The sequence below is a fragment of the Poromitra crassiceps genome (genome assembly GCF_964638095.1).
Source record: "Poromitra crassiceps genome assembly, chromosome: 19".
In the NCBI taxonomy this organism is placed as follows: domain Eukaryota; kingdom Metazoa; phylum Chordata; class Actinopteri; order Beryciformes; family Melamphaidae; genus Poromitra; species Poromitra crassiceps.
In genome coordinates this window covers 15,512,651-15,527,234 of record NC_139646.1, presented here as the reverse complement: position 1 = coordinate 15,527,234, position 14,584 = coordinate 15,512,651, and the positions used below count along the sequence as shown (strand labels likewise).

The following is a 14,584-nucleotide window of genomic DNA, read 5'->3' as shown; positions in this document are numbered from 1 at the left end:
AAAACACCAGCCTGCACATAGTTTTTATTTTAAATGATAAACTGTTAGATAAAAGCATAATGCTTCATTCTGAAGTTAAATAGATCCCAAAATGAAAAAGAATACTGTAGTGCTCCATGAAGCAAAGCAAACTCAAGCACAGGAAGAACTGCATAGGTAATCTTTTTTAAATAGTATATATATATATATTTCTTTACATATTCAGAGGCACCCAAATGCAATGCACAATGGTTTAATTCTTCATTTTAATATCTTTGGTGCCAACTCAAAACGTAGCATAAAAACTTTATTTTAAAGTGTTACAGATAGCATGTGTTACACACCACAACCCCAAAGTCGAGCATTGAAGATACTGCCGTGTGAACTATTTACAAATACTGCCCCCCTCTGGTTAAGACACGTCATCTAAATTCTCTGAGCCACATGGTGAGAGTGATAAGAGCCTCACTGCTGTTGAGTTCACAGTGAGCAGTTTTTGGGATAATGCATCGTAAAACGTACATTATCCGTTTGAGTTGCCAACAAATATTTTCTCCACATAGAGAATGAGCTACAATAACAAAGCCCCACAAGGTACAAGCTCGGCTCAGTGCTGAGGTTCTTCTGAGTCACTCTGCAATGCAATGCAAAGCATTTACAGACAGAAAATTGTGGAGAGAAAAAAGACTTTGATACTTCACAAGTTCACAGTAGCTCATAGTGACACCGCTGATCTGTGGCACCATGCCTCCATTTCTCTATCGTTATCTCTGCACTCTGCCACCTGTACAAGACTGTTAGTTGATTAGAATGAAATGCTGTGGTTCTGGTTAAGCAGAATCATTGAATCTCTTTTGTACTGTATGGTGACAACAACCCATATTGCATTGATGACAGTGTAGACTGAGTCTTTAATATAGAATGATGATACAGAAATATGCTATAATTTTGAGTTATTATGATGGGCATAGTTTCGGTATATTTGATGTCGTTTTCTGAATGTAATTATGATTCTATAAAATGGCCCCATAATATTTGCATAAAAGCCTGGTGATAAATATGCTTGTTCTGTCAGTGTTGTGAGATGAATATCAGTTTTTACACACGGGTGACACCAAGTCCTTGATGAGACATTTCTGAATGAATCATTGTGATGGGGTTTTACTAAGTCAAGTTAAGCATGTTAGGACGGCAAAATCCCATAATGTCAAGGAAGGATACAGAAGTTATTTCTGTACTCTCAACATCACCGGTGTTGCCACAGCCAGCGGCAATGTGGAAGGGGGAAGGGCACCGGTGTTGTGGTGACAGTTACTGGGTGATGGCGGGGATGCTGCGGGACCGCTTCATGATGAGACGCACCTCCACGTCGGGGAGGCTGTCCTGCTTGGTCTGGGCACAGCCCTCGTCTGCCGCAGCCATGTGCAGGTCGAAGCGCAGCGACACCGACTTCTTACGCAGCTTGGGGTTGCCTTTGAAGAAGGAGCCCTCCCACTGCTTTATCACCATGTCGATCTTCTCTGTCCTGAGGTTGGACATAAAGTCAGGGTTAATGATGAATAGAACAAAGTGCCCTTCGGGCGTTTCTAACTTTCCCCCTAACCTCTTGCCCCTGATCCTGCTGGCCCCTCACCGCAGCCCTTCACCCACACCATGCCGTTGGCCAGACTCTGGGAGGTAACCGTAACAGTGGGTGGAGGGAGGAGGTAGGGAGCAGTTGCTATAGCGTATAGCGTAGGCACGGTGTGGCCAGGCCCCCAAGGTCCATTGGTTAACTCTGAGGGCGGCCTGGAGGAGCCTGCTGCCTGGAGGCCGTTGGCCATGAGCTCTGCTGGACATTAGCAGTTTCCGGTGGGGGGAGGAGGGCCGGGGAGAGGGGGGTCCGAGCTGGGGCTCTCCTCGGCGGGGGCCCACCTCCCTGTTCCCCAAGTACTCTTTGGAAGCAATGTGATTTGGAATGTTTTTGTCAAAGTTGTCAGCTGACACCCTGCTCAAAGTCACACACATGTCTTTTAGGGGGCGGTGTTTCCCTCCCGCGGGGCGCTCAGGCCGGGTGAGAGGGCCTCCTTCCCGTTTGCAGGGCGTCAGCAGGTGGACTGGTGACTATGTTGGACTTTTTTTGTGAAGGGCTGTGTGAAGTGTGTTGGACTTTTATTGTGAAGGGCTGTGTGAAGTGTGTGTATTGTGAAGGGCTGTGTGAAGTGTGTGTTGGACTTTTATTATGAGGGCTGTGTGAAGTGTGTGTTGAACTTTTATTGTGAAGGGCTGTGTGTGAATTGTGTGTTGGAATTTTATTCTGAAGGGTTGTGGGAATATAGAATATACGTCAAATATTGCTGTAGCGCCTTTGTGTGTGTGTGTGTGTGTGTGTGTGTGTGTGTGTGTGTGTGTGTGTGTGTGTGACCAAACCTATGCCAGACCCCTGAACAGTGTTTTGGTAATGTTCGGAGGCGATCATACTCTGGACAAACAGACAGAAACTCCGCCAATAGGATATGGGGTTGAAGTGGAGTGATTAATTTGATGCACAGCTACACCTACTCAAGAGGGCAGCAGTGATCCAGAAAACAAGCTTCATATCTTACAATCTAATACATGAAGATGAATACATTTTGGTCTTTGAAATAGATTTGAAGCAGGATGGGCGTCTGGGTAGTGCAGCAGTAGATTCCCTGCCTACCAACACGAGGGTCGCAGGTTTGAGCCCCTGTGTTACCTCTGGCTTAGTCGGGCGTCCACACATACAGGCACAATTGGCCGTGTCTGCGGGTGGGAAGCCGGATTAAGGGTATGTGACCTGGTCGTTGCACTAGTGCCTCCTCTGGTCGGTTGCCTGTTCGGGGGGAGAGGGGAACTGGGGGGAATAGCGTGATCCTCCCACGCACTATGTCCGATCGGTGAAACCCCTCGCTGTCAGGTGAAAAGAAGCGGCTGGCAACTGCACATGTATCGGAGGAAGCTTGTGCTAGTCTACAACTTTCCCCAGATCGGCAGAGGGGGTGGAGCAATGACCGGGACAGCAGGGGGAGAAAATGGGAGAAACATCTGGGGGGTATTTGAAGCAGGCTGACAGGATACACAAGCTTCGAAAACAACCATGCAGAATCGGCTGATGAACTTCGGGTGGGACAAACTGTGTACAGGACATCTCATTGCTCAACTGACGTGAGTGCCGAGGCCCACCCAAACACACAACAATACTATTCACATGCCTCATTAACAACGATCTGGCATAATTATCCTCATGTGTGATAGAAAGTTCAGAAGACAACAATGTCTTAAATGAAAACAGCACACTCAGGCACCGCGGAGAGCAGAGCTGATGACTTTGGGCTAAAGGTATTTGCAACGCCATTCCCTCTGGGTGATTGTGTGTGTGTGTGTGTGTGTGTGTGTGCGCGCGCGCGCGCGCGCGCGCGTGCGTGTGCGGTAGCACATGTGTGTGTGTGTGCGCGTGGTGTGTGTGCAGCCCTGTGCCTGTGTGTATGTGGATTTTAACACCTGATGATGTGTACAAAGAATTCCACCCATGTCTCAGCCAACAATAACAGGTGCCACGCCCTGGAGCGCCCCCACCAGGCGCGTATCTCCACATCAAACGCAAGCCATTAAAGGAAGTGCGAAGTTCCCATGAGGCACGATGATGAGTGACTCATGGGAAACTGCGCCGCCAAATCAACGCTTTATGTCGACGGGGTGCGGAGGACCTGGAATGGCGGCCCGTGCGTTTATGTCGTCATGTCATAATCACCATCAACGGCACAGTGGTGGAAAGGGTGGACAGCTTCAAGTACCTGGGAATCAACATCCACCAGGACCTGACCTGGGCCGGCCACACCGCCACTGTTGTCAAAAAGGCCCAACAGCGAATACACGGACTCAGGCGCCTGAAGAAGTTTGGGCTAAGGAAAGAAATCCTCAGGGACTTCTACAGAGGCACCATTGAAAGCCTGCTGACTGGCTGCTTCACCGCCTGGTACGGGAACTGTACCACCATGGACCGCAGGGCGCTACGGAGGGTGAGGCGCGCGGCCCAGCACGTAACAGGAGACGAGTTGCCAGAACTGCACGAACTGTATAACCAGCGGTGCCTCAGGAGGTCCCTGAAGATCATCAAAGACACAAACCATCCCCACAACAGCCTGTTCTCCCTGCTACCCTCAGGGAGGAGATACAGGGTTCCAAAAGCACGCACAAATCGCTTGAGGAACAGTTTCTTCCCGCAGGCCACGAGACTCCTTAACATACACAAATAGTGTAGTAGTCGTACCGTACCGTACTGCAGCTGCTACCATTATGTATGCCTAATGTTTAATTGTATGTCTAACAAGGTACATGCTATTTGCACCTGTATGTCAATTACGTCGAATTTAAAATGTCTGAACACGTCTAACGTATGCACAATGCCTAATGTTTAATTGTATGTTTAATAAGGTACATGCTACTTGCACTGTAATGTATGTCAAATACGTCGAATTAAAATGTCCAAACACGTCTAACGTATGCACATGACGTGCACCTATGTGCAATGAATATGCCACTGACTTGTCTTATCGCTATTCTGCCGCATTGCCTATTGCTGCTTAGTATTGCTTATTGATGCCTATTTCTTATTGCCTATTGCTCATTGCTTGTTGCCTATTTGTACTATGTCGTAAACGGAGTCCACAGCACAAGAATTTCACACGTGATACTTGTACCATGGAGTGACAATAAAAATCTTGAATCTTGAATCTTGAATCTTGAATGTCAATTATGAGTCATTTGAGTCAAAAGCCATGTGATTTATTACTGTAGTGTTGCGGCTTCAGCAATTGTTCTAGAAGCTCGTTGGTCCCAGCAGCCATAGAAAATAGCGTGCAGTCGAACTGAAATATGAGCTTACCTTTAATATTTTATTATGTTGTTCTCACAGTAAGTCGAATAAGTAATTATCTGTGTAATATATTGCAGTACAAATACATTTACATCCTAAAGTGATGCTGTTGGCACTTCCTACTGGAAAATGCCTAGCTTTCAGACTTAACCAAAGGTGCTGACAACAGGTCAGTAGATGGCAGGAGGATCGATACTTACTCGATGGTGCCGTGACCCTCTGCACTCTCCCGCACCACGTTGCCCTGCAGAATCTCCTGAGTCTTCACAGTGGAGATCAGCAAGTCTTTATCGTGCTCTGGCTCTGTAAGAAGACAGTAATGACAAAATGGTAAATCGACTGCATTTATATAGCGCCTCTCTAGTCTACCGACCACTCAAAGCACTTTACAATAATGCCTACATTCAGGCACACACTCACACACCGATGGCGGCAAGCTACTGTACCATGCAGGGTGCTGCACACAACCATCGGGAGCAATTAGGGGTTCAGTATCTTGCCCAAGGACACCTCGACATGCGGATTGAACCCTAACCCTTCTGATTAGTGGATGACCCTCTTTACCTCCTGAGCCACAGCCGCCATGTTCTTCATGTGTGTATGTGTCTTACCTGTGAGGATTACAAGGCTCTGCTGTCTGTGCATTATGGAGTTCTTCTTTAGCCCGCTGTCTGCAGGGAGCAGTGGAGGTATTTCAGGCAGGGGTTCTGACTTGGGCTCGTCGGGCGTCAGGGCCGGGTCACTGAAGTCGTTCTCCAGCACGTTCTCCTTGGGCTCCACCACAGAAGCCCTCCAGGGCTGCAGACTCATCGGCTGCCCGTTACGGCCCATGTACCTGGGAGGAGCAGAGAGAGTCTGAGGACAGCATACAGTAATTATACTGTAGCTTGTTTACAGAGTGTGTGTGTGTGTGTGTGTGTGTGTGTGTGTGTGTGTGTGTGTGTGTGTGTGTGTGTGTGTGTGTGTGTGATTCCATAGAGACAGTCGGCATGTGTGGGAACGCCCACAAAATGTTATACGGCTGGCGCGCGAGTGGGGTAAAACCACCCATATATCTCAATGGGCTGACTCACCAAAGGACTGTGCTGCGGCTCTGAACTACAGGTTTGGGGATTCTAGAGCAGAACACAAGACGTCTGCTCAGATGTGCGTTTACTGCGGTGGTTAAATCTCCGATCGTGTCTGCCTGGGCTGGGCTAGCAGCTAAATTCCAACTTTGCTGAATGGATAGAACGTGGGATTTACCCCACCCTGACCACGGCCCCAGCCAGGCTGAGCCAGCTAGCCCAGCGTCTATGACGAGACATCGCCTCAACCTATAGGTACTATGTGACAAATCTTGCCTTCACAACTGATCGATGAAGCTGCAACAACACATACATTTGGAAAACAAACCCGTCTCTATTTGTTTGAAATCATTATTACAGTAAATTACAAGCAAAAAATTAAAAAAAGATCATACGGCACAGTGCACATGTCTCTCTATGGTACCACCTGTGAAGATCATTGAAAGAATGCACAGCTAGATTCTTGAATGGGTAGTTTGGGTAGTTTTCGCTTTGCAATGTTCAGATCCTACCACAAGTTATGAAGTTATTATTATTATAACTAAAGTTCAGGAACAAGACCACGCCTCAATTCAATTCCCTGCTCCATCCTTTTTAGACGTGCCTTACCATGACCATGACCCTCAACACCTTGCTCTTCTCTCTCAGTACAAGAACCACAGGGGATATGAGGAAGATTCCCCATTAGCGAGACTTAATTCTCTGGTTCCTCGAGGCAACCATCGACCCCAACTCATTCGACCCCCTGCATTCATCTCTCCACCCGCAACCCTTGCTTCATCCCTCCCTTCTCGATGCCTCTTGCCCTCAATAAACCATCTAAATGCATCTCAAAGTTGTGTGGTCTTTGTTAGTGAATGCTAGAGTGTGGTTGAAATGCAACACTTGACTTTTGTGCAGTTTTTCATCTTATCTTTTGTGCCTTTGGTATTTTGCTTATTTTGAAGAATGAAGAAGACCACACTTAAAAAACCATTGTGGTTTCAGGTGTGCAAATACGTCAGTTAAAAATAATATATTTAGCATGTGGAGGTGCTCATCTTTTAGCTAGCTTGTCTCATTTTGAGCCACCGCTTGCTGTCCGCATTGTCGCCACCCTACTCAAATATCAACAAACAGTGCAAATTTCAGATTCACATCCTGTCTGTCATCAATGGCGTCAGTCAAATTGCACAAGAAAAGCATCTTCCCTCTAAAGAAATGCAGGCCAAATGCACTAAACCGCAGCCAGTAGTTGGGGCGATACACATGACGCTCTACTCGGATTCTGGAGAGGCTGTGTAACCGTCACAAATGAATTGTAAAACCAAATTACCAAATTTCCTCAAACTATAAAATCTAAATCATATGGTTGACGCAGCAAAGTTGTTAAATTGAAAAGGAGGATGATATGAGCTGTCTGTCTGCGGTCCAACACCCCTGTGAAGATAATGAATGCCATACCAGGGGAATGGAATATTCCCTAATAAAACAGCTTGAACTGAAGGAAAAGACAAATGGACTATCTGGAACACCTGATGTTGATTTCCACACTTACTGTCAGACTCTATTATTTCGTATGATGAAGGAGAATGCTCTAGTTTTCAAGCTATGAGTTGACACAATAGTTCAAATGGTGAATTTTTGAGAGGAGAAAAGCACTCAGAAAGTGACCTTTGAGCCTTTGTCATCCCTTCATTTATTGCTTGTGGTGTTCATAGTTATATGCAAATTTACTGGAATTTCTGGTAGATTTCCAAACACTTGTTTAACTGTCACTATTTTGATTGGGCGTGAACCACAGCCTGACTAAGTCTCTATTTTGATTGGGCGTGAAGTGAACCACAGCCTGACTAAGTCTCAACCTGCAGTTATTGCGGTTTTTCATTATCGCTAGGCAAATAAAATCCCCATCATCCATGGCAGAAAGGCATGCTTTGGCCATCCCCTTTGGATAAAGATAAAATAGCAATACATTTAATTAGCTCTTTTGACAGTGATATAAAGGTAAGAATCCAACAATCCATATTTTAAAGCTGTGTTCATCCCTTCGAATCAGTTTTGTTGACTTTGCACAGTTTGTTTACTTTGTCCTAAAGCACTAAAGTTTTCTGCCTTATTCGTGTTCATTTTGGCAATGATTCCACAGACTGTTTGCATGGAAAACAATAAAAACAGATTATGATTATTGTGTTAAAATGGGACCCACATGAAAGTGTTATTTGAGCAAAATCACCTTTCAGAGCTGTTGTGGAAATACATGTGTCAAAGCATTTATGCAAGCGAAAACATGCATCCACACCTAAAACCAACCAATTTGATAGACGTTGGATTCCTGGGAAGGACCGGGCTGACACTGAAACCACACAATTCACTTTCAAACACTCCTTTCCCCTTCCCCTCACCTGCCCTCTTCACGCTCCAGCAGGCGTCTGTAGGTGGCGATCTCCCGCTCCAGCTTCATCTTGGTGTTGAGCAGCTGGCTGTGGCGCTGGCGCTGGGTGGCCAGCCCGCCCCTCACCTGCTCCAGCTCGCTCTCCAGCCCGACGATCACATGGGACAGGTCCTGCAGCTGGTTGGAGTACAGCTCCTGGGTGTTCTGCAGGGAGTTCTCCAGGCCTTTCTCCTGGATTTTGAAGGGGGGGGTGATTATGGTTATGATTATTGATGTTAAGAGATTTTTTTTCATTCATGAATCTTCCCACTGTCACTTACCTAGCATGCTGAAGTTGTTGGCAGCATAACTATCTATTTTATTTTATTGCATTTATTATTTTATATTTTATTATTTCTACTGTTTCTTTGTTTGTATATTTATTGCTTATTATACCAGGTGTTGTAGGTAGGCTATACAAATTCTACTACTGTTTGGCTACTAGTGACAAGTAATACCAGGAAACAACATGTTACTAAGACTCCTGTCCTTACTTCAAATTGTTTCCCATCATTAACATATTCTTGCATTATATCTGCCTCTGCATTTATTGAATGCATATACAGTAAATATGTATTATGAAACAGACTATTTCCATCGTGACATTCTATTTTCTTTTCCCCTACTGAACCCTGTCACTTTTTCTGCTTTGACAACCTAATTTCCCCACAGGGATCAATAGAGTTTTATCTTATCTTATTGCCTGCCTACCTACCTTATTGCATTAGCAAAACAATGGCAACAAGTGTTTATTTTGCCATCCTTCCAACATCTCGATAAGTCAAATCTATAAATTAATGCCTGACATCATGTCTGAGATGTTATCAGTGCAGGCAGGTAGCTGGAGAGATAGCAGTGATGATGGTGTGTGGGTGCTTGTGTGCGTGGGTGTTTTCTCACCAAGGCATGCAGGGTCTCGATCTCCACCTGCAGGGAGTGCCACTGCTTCCTGGCCTCAGTGAGTTCGGCCCGCGCCTCCCTCAGGGCCGTGCCCCCAAGGCTCACCTGCGCCCACGCTGCCTCCTCCTGGGAGGGGAGGGGGATCGCATGTTAGAAGAGGCACACCCCCACCCGCACAGGCGAACACAGAGTCTATTGTCAAGCGTGGTCAGCAAAGAATCCACTTAATGCGAAAACTCAGTTCCTTTAATGTCTGTGACACCATTCTTTGTAATTTTTACCAATCTTTTATTGAAAGTCTTTTAACTTTTTCATTTATTTGCTGGTTCAACGTGTTGTCTGTGAAGGACAGCAATAGCCTAAATGCTATAGTCAAGGTCTGCTCCAGGATTATTGGAGTCCAGCAGAATAACCTGTGCTCCATCTGGGAGAAACGTATGGTACAGAAGGCAAAAAAGATCATCAGACAATCTAGCCACATTTTGTCCAGTGAATTTGCTCTGATGCCCTCAGGCCGGCGCTACTATGCGCCCCCTAGGAGAACTAACCGGTACTCCAAGTCTTTCTTCCCTTCAGCTGTCAGGCTGTTAAACACAGACAGTAGTCATTTTAAATGAATGCCTTCACTTATATGAGCGCACAACAGGCTGTACGTATCCTGTCTGTGCTGAACAGGTTAGGCTCGTTCATATAGATATATATCTTTTATTTCTTATACATGTTCTCATGTCTTTACACATAGAAATATATGTATATTTTTATTTCTTGTTCATGTTTATATGAGGCTGATCTGTTATCTCTGACATTATTTGTTTGTTTATGTTATGTCATGCTGTTACGTTACGTCCTGACATGTCTGAAGTTTGTAGCTCACTGTGAGCTTTTGAAGGTGTTGGGTAGGCTGTTAAACTGAATTGCCCTTCTGGGATAAATAAAGTTGTCTGAATCTGAATCTGAACCACCCAACACTCAGGATCTCATTGATTGGAGCTACAAGTCTTCACACTCATATCATCTAATCTAGAGGTTTTCAAAGTGGGAGGCGGGCCTCCTCAGGGGGGCTGCAAGTAGTTTCAGGGGAGGCTCAGTGAATGGAAGTGAAAAAATATGACATTAGGTATTACATCTATCTATATATATAAATTTGTCAATGTGGACAATGTTCTCTGTCTGCTCTTCTCTGTCTGTTTCCATTTTTTGTGCCCGGCCACAGCTACAGTATGCCGTTTTACATGCAATCGGGCTGAAACCTTCAGGGGGTGTAAAGAGCACCCTTGCGGGTGACCTGAGACAGATTTTTTGAATTAGGTCAGATTAATTGCCCTAAGGCTGAGGCTATAGTTCAGTGATGATGTCATCAGTGATGTCATCAGTGATGGGAGTATAAGTAGGTAGAATCGGAGAGGAACAAGATGGAGACGATGTCTTCCGCCCCTGGGCGGTGTGAGTGACCTGATGGAGCCGGATTTTTTTAATTAGGTGATTGCCCTAATTACCTAATGATGTGATGTCATCAGTGATGACATCAGTGATGTCATAGAGCAGGTGAGGCCGAGATGTGCAGTGGTCATCAGGGATGTATGAGAAAGTGAGCCCGCAGGGCTGCAGGGTGGGCGAGGGAGCAAGTGAGCCCACACAGAGGTCAAGCTGCAGTGTAGGCGAGGCCGCGCACCGTCCGAGCTGTGTATGCAAGCTGCAGGGCCAGCTCGGCGAGCTTGATTGATTGATTGATGTCTTTATTGATGCAATAAAACAGGATTGCACAGGACAATACAAAGAATATTGATCAAAAGGATAAAAACACAATAAAGCCCTAGAGCTTGTGTGGTCCTTTCAACTAGCTGCAGGGCGGGTGAGGCCGTGCAGCGGCCGAGCTAGTGAGCCCGCGCAGTGGGTGAGCCTATTAATTGAGCGCGCATATCGCGCGAGATGCCATTAGTTATAAAAAGGAGATCACATAGAGTAGTATGTGATTTGATTAAGAGATAGTTAAGTGATACAGTAGTTTTGGGGAATTTGAGTGTTTTCCCCACTTTCCCAGAGTAAGTAAATGCCTTCAGACAGACCTTTTTTATGTATTTATTCTGAAGTATGTCAAACAGCAATATCAGGCTATCTTGGCTCAATTGTTGAATGTAATTGTTGAGTGTCTATGGGATCAAATAAAAAAAATCATGATCTCATAGGCATCAAGGAATTTAGAGAAAATATGGTAAGCAAGTAAACTGGGAGGGGGGGGGGTCTTTGTCCACAAACTATAGTCTGAGGGGAGGCCCATAGTCTCAGTTTCTTAGCTCCAATAAATGAAACCGCATTCAGGTTTTTGTGAATGTGTTTAATAGCTGATAGTATGTCGATGTACCTACTGTAACTCACTCCTGTAAAGTGAACAAGTGAACAGGATTGAGGAGAATGTTGGCAAGCATTTCGGCTTGAACACACACCCTCCTATCCACACATGGGCACGCATACACACCTTGTGGGTAAATGCTATGTTCCCACCCCACTGGCACACAGTCAAAGGACATCCCGCCACAGGTGGTACTGTGTCAATAGTGTATTGTATCAATTTGGGTAAACAGACATTGTAATGTAGCATACACCAAGGACTGCATGTACACACAGAACACCTTGCATCCAAATGAAAATCGATAATCGCTGTGCTGACACATGTGTTATGTGTCTGACACACTCAGTCATCTCCTTCCTTCAGATGCAGTGAAGCAGTGAAGCTGCCTCAATACAGTTGTGACAACATTTTGTCAGCACAACAAAAGAAGATGAGTCAAGTTATGCAAGTTATTCTGTGTTTACTTTACTAAACCAGCAATTCACAAATGATTTCTGTTATCTGCTAATCGCTGATTCTGTGAATAATTTAATATAATAAAGAGTTGACGCCCTGTGTGTCCTATGCAGTAGGTGAGTGCTGAATTAGCAGTAACGAAACAGCACATCAGACATCGTCCGAAATCACTCGTCATTGCCTCCCCACACCATGAAATTGGGTGGAGGATGATGGCTGTGGATGGATCTGGCTGTGTGCATCCGTCCATATCTCGTCTGAGATATCTCAGCTGATATCTCAGCTGATATTGATATCTCAGCTGATATCTCAGACACCAAAAGGGTCTGATGTTGACAACATTTGGAGGGATGATGTGTCTTTGCACTGTGTTCCAGTGTTTAAAAACGACACGTATTAGTACAATGAGGGTATAATTAAGGAGAACTAACCTCCAAAACACTTTTTTTCAGCTTTTAACCAATATATATGACTTTGGGGGTGATGTGTGAAGAATTCTGGTCAGAATTTCCACATTTGACACCAAACTGTTGCCATTTTACCATTTGTATCATTTTTCAGCAGCATACCTGGCATAAGCGCCCTCTTAGGGTCAAAGACTGCTTTTTTTTTTTTTCTCAAATGAATGGGAGATTAGGGGCACACTGACGTCACAGTGCCCCCAAAGACTATGGGATTTCAAGATAATTACTCCCCTACCCCCTCTGTACCCTTTTGGCTCCTCAGAACTCCAAGCCTATTCTTATTGAAGTTTGCTCTTAAAATACTGAACCAAACGTTGTCAAAGTTGGCACATGTCTTAATTATAGTTAGTTTCCCGCTGAATGTGTCACTACTTTATTAATATCTTACCTGAATAAGCTCGAATGATGATGTATATATTATCAGTCCGAGTTGGAAGCAGCTGTCTCCAGCCCAGCCAGGCGGGAGAGAGTCCTACTTTAAACCTCATGCACTAGCTCCAAGCTCCGCGGGCGCGCGCAGCAGAGCAGAGCTCTCTGTGCTCGAGTAGAGAGAGCAGTCTGATATTTCCGCAAACAAATATGGTCGCAGTTTAGCGCACATGTAAAATATAACGCTATACTACGACGTGACAACGTGACAAAGCTTCTCTAAACACATCGGCTACTATCATTTCCCTGCATCCCTCCTACTGAGATTATATCGGTAATGATTTTGGACAGACTGAATGCGCGGAGGAGAAGGAGAGATCTGCAGCTCTGCCCTGAGAGACACTCGCCTCGCTCCGACTACTGTGCCCGTCTGTGAAAAGCGTCCTGTCCAGTCGCACCTTCGCAAACAGATGCGGGATTCCCTCAATCCTGTACCCAATCTCAGACTGTATTCTCTAAATCGCACACCAGCTATTTCTGTCTGTTTGTTTGTTGCTCCGTGAGGTTACAAGCGCCCCATGCATGCAACAGGCTGTTTCGCCAGCCGGGGTCTGGCAGGAGGGAGGAGGCGCAGGCAGCCTGCACTGCGCTGAGAGGAAAAAACTTTTGCACAACTTTTAACAACAATCACGAAAAGCCCCCAAACTAAAATGAAAAAGGGACTATATGGCAACTTGGACGAGGGAATGACGTAGAGAAATCTCGCATTGTGTTACCCCAGAACGGGGGGTTTGTCGTATTGTGCGGTGTGCTGCTGTAACGAGCCCATGCCACTTTGCTCTCGTAACGTAGTTCAACACACTGCCATAGAGTTACATGCAGAAAAATAATTAAATTTCTAGTTCGCCACTGAATTACCAAATTGATATAACTTTCAACCATTTTGAGCAAAGCTCTTTCCATACAGGCCACCAGCGTTGGCTAATTGTTGATATTTATACAGATATGGCCCCTCTCAAATAAATTATTTTTGAGGCAATAGGCAAACTGTAATGGCGTCGATTTCCGAAAAAAAATCTGGACTTCAACACAGCCAAAGAGTCCAGTATAGACAAGAGCATATGTCATTTCTTGGTTTTTTCCATAGGTATTTTCAAATCACTGTTCTAATACATATCTAGGGGGTTAGTCCCCCTTTAAAGTTCAAAAGTTTTAACTCTAGGGTGTCTGGGGAGTGTAGTGTTAAAAGCACTTGCTACCACCGTGGAGATTCCCGGCGAGTCCTAGTCGCTGCACAAGTGCCTCCTCTGGTCGGCCTGTTTAGGGGGAGGGGAACTGGGGGGAATAGTGTGATCCTCCCACGCGCTACGTCCTGCTGGTGAAACCCCTCGCTGTCAGGTGAAAAGAAGTCGCTGCGACTGAACATGTACCAGAGGAAGAATGTGCTAGTTTACGGCTTTCTCCAGATTGGCAGAGGGGGTGGAGCAATGACCGGGACAGCGGGGGGAATTAGGGGTTGAAAATAAAAACTTGATAAAAAAAAAAGAAGACCAAAAAAAAGGTTGAACTCAAGCATCTCAGAAACCACTGGTGAATGTGGACGCATCACGGAGAGATGGCACATTTTGGCACTGTGTGCTGGAGTTTTATTGGCCCGATGGGTGCGCTAAAATGAAAGGTCAAAATTTCACACTGACTTTGATGAAACTT

The 14,584-nt window shown here is 45.4% G+C and overlaps 1 protein-coding gene across 2 annotated transcripts in view; it reads right to left on the bottom strand.

The window, feature by feature from the left end:
• Nucleotides 1-21: 21 nt before the first annotated feature.
• Nucleotides 22-14,584, bottom strand: part of krt222 (keratin 222) — a 26,496-nt gene continuing 11,933 nt past the window's right edge. For both annotated transcript variants that reach the window (XM_083656022.1, XM_083656021.1), the window contains 5 exons: nt 9,236-9,361; nt 8,307-8,527; nt 5,467-5,690; nt 5,056-5,158; nt 22-1,504 (listed from right to left, as the gene is read on the bottom strand). In XM_083656022.1, the coding sequence (XP_083512148.1) occupies nt 1,291-1,504; nt 5,056-5,158; nt 5,467-5,690; nt 8,307-8,527; nt 9,236-9,361 (888 nt within the window). In that variant the 3' untranslated portion in view covers nt 22-1,290. The remainder of the gene's footprint in view (nt 1,505-5,055; nt 5,159-5,466; nt 5,691-8,306; nt 8,528-9,235; nt 9,362-14,584) is intronic.